The sequence below is a fragment of the Octodon degus genome, unplaced genomic scaffold, assembly GCF_000260255.1.
Source record: "Octodon degus isolate 3935 unplaced genomic scaffold, OctDeg1.0 scaffold00277, whole genome shotgun sequence".
NCBI classification, from domain to species: Eukaryota; Metazoa; Chordata; class Mammalia; order Rodentia; family Octodontidae; genus Octodon; species Octodon degus.
Genome location: NW_004524853.1, coordinates 740,057 through 745,506, shown reverse-complemented (window position 1 = coordinate 745,506; position 5,450 = coordinate 740,057). Strand labels below are relative to the sequence as shown.

Sequence of the window (5,450 nt, the reverse complement as noted above, 5' to 3'; positions counted from 1 at the left end):
AGGGAGAAATTATAGTAATGGCCCATGGCCTTAAACCAAGTGAGAGGAAAATTAGAGCTTGAAAATTAGTAGGTTAACACATTACCAAAATGGTGGTAAAGAAAAGTTGTTAAAGTATGTGAATTGAAAGATGGGAGGTCCTTTAACTATTTGCACAAATAGAACCCTGAATAACGCACCCCTGAAATCTCTCAGTGGGCTGAATATGCAGTTTTTTAACCACATGCCTGCAGCTTGAGCATTCTGTAAAGTTTTTCAAGAGCCTTACTGTAAATTGCTTTAAACAGTAAGAATAAGGTTTCACTTATTATTTCCCAGAAGTACATCTATTGAGAAAAGCAATGTTCATTAGGGTAGCAAGTATAATTCATTTTATTTGAAAACATTTTAAAATGTAATGTGCCAAACTGAAAAACAATGATTCAAAGCAAATAGAGCATTACAGTACCATCCTTAAGTGTTGTTGTGTTTCTCTGCCTATTATTCTCTCAACAGTACTAAATAAGAAATCGTGTCACCAAATTTGAGTGCTACTATGCTGCAGCATAATCCAAACAGCAAGCAGACAGAATCTTCTTGTAAAGCTGCCTCCAACATGCTTCAGAAAACTGTCAGAAGGGCAAAAAGTCCATAGAGCAAGGCACAAGGGTAGGCAATCAGAAGCTGCTGTCCTTCCATGTCTAAGGCAGAAATGAAGATCTTGGAAGCCGAGAGGCTGCACCAACCGATGACAACCAGGGCTGCCAGGGTCCCCACGGTGCCCCTGTGGCAAACACAAAGGAGTTGATTTCCTTACATTAGGAGAAATCAGGATGCCCGAGTCACAATGGACCCTGAAACATTATCTATACCTACTTCCGCCATTTGTAAAATGAGGCCAATGAAACATGAACTAGAAAGGCCTCACCCTGTTAGAAAACGGTGTCACTTCACCAGAAAGGCAAATACTTGATATTTCCATACAACTAGAATTAGCAAAAACATGACATTCCCAGGAACTCTTCTGTGTAACATTTGAAGCCTGACCCTGAAGTTCTCTCATATTTTACACTTGGTCTCCCTTTCTGCCATTGTCTTCATAACTGACTCATAGCAGAACAGAAAGGAGCAGTTATGTTCGCACAGAGCGGCTAGTTCACCCTCCTCTGTGGTTTCTACCCCGAGCTTTGTCTGAGAGAGCAAATCTCAGGTAGCAAATACACAGAATAAGAAAGCACAGATCATCTGTGTGAACTCACAGTAATAACCGTTTTGTATGCCACAGTTGTGGTTTTAGAACTTTTTAATCCATTCAGTCTGGACTGGGTTTGTTCAAGTGGGCATCACCAAAGAAGTAAATGTAGAAACAATCTATTCTTTATGAACAAAAGAAAAAAAAAAAAAAAAACCCTGAAGCAGTTAGCTAAGCCTAGCAACTTGGAGAGTGAGAAAGGAGACACAGAAAGTAAAAATAAATTTATTTCCTTATGTGTTAAACAGAATCCCTTACTTACAAAAATAAGACATATGAAATCGGAAAGACCTCAGGAGCTATGTACAGTCCAGCTTCAAAGCAAGAAGATGATTCGACAAAATTAAATAAAGACCACCTAACTAGCATTGTGTTATTTCTACCATCAAATTACATAGCCTTACTTGATCTAATTTGACCCTAAAGTTGAGGATTATATTTACTACTTATAAGAAGTACAGAAATATTTTTAATTATTGAAGCCAAAGAAAACTATTGAAAACTTGTTCCATGTAGCTTATAATAATGCCTTGGTTGATTAATAAAACAAAATGTTTTAAAGCACCTAATAAATACAACATTAATTGGCTTAACTGATAATAGGAATCATTTCTGTAGTGATTTAATGTATGTTTATGGGAATAAAATGTAAAATTATGTATTATTTATTTTAATTTTACAATAACATGCCTAAAAAGGTCACTTTAATTTAACAGCCATAGAATTTCCATAGTTCATCCCTATTTAATAGAATATTTTGAAATCATGTGCTATGGTTTGGATCTTAAACACCTCCAGATGTCCATGAGCTAAAGCTGGGTCACCAGACTGGTAGTATTAAGGGGCCTGTGGGGAGAAAGTTAGGCCACTGGGGTGGGGGGACCCTTGCAGGGAATTATGGCGCCCCAGGTCCTCCTTTGTCCGCTTGTGCTTCCTGTGCATCATGAGGCCAGCACCCTGCTGTACCTTCCCCTGCCCACCATGCTGTTCCTTTCCCACAGGCCCACTGGAGCCTGGACTAGAGCCATGGGCCGAAATAAATTAAGTTCTCCTTATATAAGATTAGCAGCCAGGATCAATATTTATATTTTTAAATTGCTGTGGTAAAAGACATTTTGCCTTTAAAGCCCCTCCTTGCATCTAATGCATCCTATCATCCTGCCACCATGTGCAGCAGTTGCAAAAGTCATTTTTCCTAAGTGTGTTTGGTTGCACTGTAGGGGCTGCCTCGGTCACCTAAACTGATTGAAAATGCCTTTCCTTGTCCCTTGAACTTCAGGGAAGATCCAGAAGCAGCACTGGGACCTGGCTGGTGAATGAGGTAGTGAGGACATGCTGCAATGTTTTCATTTGACAGAAGCTGCTGAGCCAGAGGAGTCTTGACACGGATCACTGTCATGATGGAGAACCCACTTCTCACACCATTATCTATGCACATCATTCTAAATACTCTTCTCATAAGCCATTATGATTTTCAGAGCTTGCCGCAGGGTTCCTTGGTACAAACTCAGCTGGAACAGTTCCATCAAGGTCAAAAAACACCATCGGCATCACCTTGATGTTGGATCTGCATTGCCACGCTTTCCTCTCAGAAGGAGAACTGGATAATTTCCACTGAGACCTCTGCACCTTGGACTCAGGATGACAGGCATGAACCCCGCCTTCATCTCCTGCACTGACACTTTTTAAAAAGCTAGAATCTAAAGCAACAAGTTTACACAATTTCAGTGGATGCTTTGATCCTGATCCATGATTTACAGCACAGCTGAAAACTTACTTTCTCTCCAGTGAGGCTAATAACTGACTGACGACACGAAACAAGTTGAAACTAGATACTAGTAAGGTTCAGTGCATCACTTCTAGTATTAAAGAAACTTGCCTTTCTGTGGGATTGCAACTGGCAGAAGCACTCACCACCTTTACTTACTATACTCTGTAAATGGACTTTCTCAGACATTTGTCCATCATGAGATACATACTCCTTTACAATTCAGAATGAAAATCTAATGAACAAACATCTGATGATTTTCCAAACTCAAATATTTCAGGTTTTGCTTTCCCCTAATATTGTGAAGTCATTTATGGTGTCCCAAATTTACTACAAATGCTTAAAATTGAGAATTTTCAAATGCTAGATCATACTATTATTTTGTAAAAACATTAGACATAACAGAAATTATAGAACCAAATCATATGCTAACATATTAAACTTTGGTACTGAATAATCTGGTGAATCAAACTTGTTTCCATGGAATATAATACATGAAACACGGAAGCTTTCCACAGACAACTCAATAAATAAAATTCCTGTTCTACTTACGGATTCAGGGTTCCCATTTCCTTCCATTGTCTTCTTTTCACACATTTTTATTAGTTCATTTTGCTTATACAGATTAATGAGTTTCATTTGGGCAGATCTGCATGCACACATAGCATGTTTTTATCAATTCCCCAGCATCCCCTTTGTTCCCATGCCCAGCTTCACACCAGGGGTTTTCATTGTGTATCCCCTCCCCAAGCCCTTATTCATTTCCTTTTGCCCAATAATAGTCCCCCTTCTACTTTTGTAATCTTTTTTCCAGGTTCCTCATATTAGGGAAATATGCGATATTTGTTTTCTGGGCCTGGCTTATTTTGCTCAACGCACAGTGGTTTTATTACATGTTGTGGGCTCACTGTTAAGGATAGGGCTGTCTATGAGTTATTCTCAAAAGTATAGTTTTAAAATTGGGACTGTCTCAAGACAAAAACAGAACTTCGACATCATTTTCAATAATGTGAGAAAACAAGTATTTGTGATCAGAATAATTATATTTTAAAGGTTTTAAGCTCTTTATCTTTGTACTGATAAATTCTTTGTATACTATTCCATCCAGTGTACCATTAATAACCTTATAATTATATCATCTAAGAAGAAAATGTAAATCGGATTTTCTTTTTAGTGTGGAAGAATGATCACTGAGAGTAAATGTTTACTTCCAAGTGGGCTGAGAACAGAGCAGGAGACAACAAGCTATGTAATCAATCGTTCTCTCCAAAGTAGTAGTGATAGCCATATGCCCTGAAAAAGTGCCCTGTAGGAAGTTCTATCTACTGAATTCTTATTAAATTTTAAATTCCAAATATCAACAGTCTAAGTGAAAGAATAATTTTTTAAAAAACAAGGTGTATCGAATCAGCATATATGTTACCGAACTCTCCAGAATTAATCTGCTCATCAGGGTTCCTGGGAATCCTACACTGCAAGGAGCTCAGTGAAGACAGAACAGTTGTTTCCAGCCTAGAAGGCAGAGTGTCTGCAGCAGAAGTGATCTGTCAATGTCTCACTGGGTTTACTCTTCCAAAATCAAATCAGTGCATTTTCTGTAGTTGTTACATTACCCATGCTAATAGTTCACACAGAAGACTGTGACAGCTGAAAAGTGTCTGCGTTAAACATCAGTTGGCTGCTTTTATTTTTTTAACCATGGAAATCACAACAGCACCTGAGCCCAAACCATCTACTTTTCTGAGCCTACGTGTAGCTTTTAATAGGCACAATTTCGCAATTCTTTCACCACAAAGCTCAGCTTCCGCACTGGTCTGGCAAGCTGGCGTAATGAGCGTGCGCAAGAATTACGCGTGCACACAGGCGCTTACTGCAATGAGCAGAAGATGGCACAGCTGGACAGGATGACCATGGGCAGCAGGCAGTACCCCAGCACGCTGGCCACACAGCCGTAGGACACTCCTGCAGAACTCATCACGTTCAGTAGGGCATGAATCCCAAGGCAGCCGATGGCACTCATGCCATACACGTATCCAAACTGAACTTTGCCCGCCTGCAGAAAGGCAAAGACAATGATATGAAGGCTAAACAAACACGGACAGGAAATCAGAATGACAAAAAATTACAGATGATTTCAGTATCAGTTTAATACTACTTCATGTCTTTAGGAGACTGGGGATTTTAGTAAAAGTGCTGCTTGTAATGTGAGCTGCAACCTCTAAAACAAGCATTCTGACTATACACTTAGGACAGAGCAACACACAACAGAAAGGATGAAATGCCACCCTGGGTATGCCTTTTATTATAAGGTTTGAAAGACATACAGGAGGTAATATTTTCTCCTCTTGTTTGTTGAATAACTCTTTTTACTACTTATGTATTTGGCATAGGGTCTCACTACGCAGCTTGGACTCGTAGTGATCTTCCTGTTTTCAGCCTCCCCAGCGCTGG

General features: G+C 39.4%; 1 protein-coding gene across 1 annotated transcript in view; it reads right to left on the bottom strand.

Moving 5' to 3' along the window:
- Window positions 1-348: 348 nt before the first annotated feature.
- The window catches only part of Yipf7 (Yip1 domain family member 7), a 20,513-nt gene continuing 15,411 nt past the window's right edge, over window positions 349-5,450 (bottom strand). The window contains exons 4-5 of the mRNA XM_023706981.1: window positions 4,871-5,083; window positions 349-763 (exon numbers count right to left, since the gene is read on the bottom strand). Coding sequence (XP_023562749.1) covers window positions 601-763; window positions 4,871-5,083 — 376 coding nt within the window. The 3' untranslated portion in view covers window positions 349-600. The remainder of the gene's footprint in view (window positions 764-4,870; window positions 5,084-5,450) is intronic.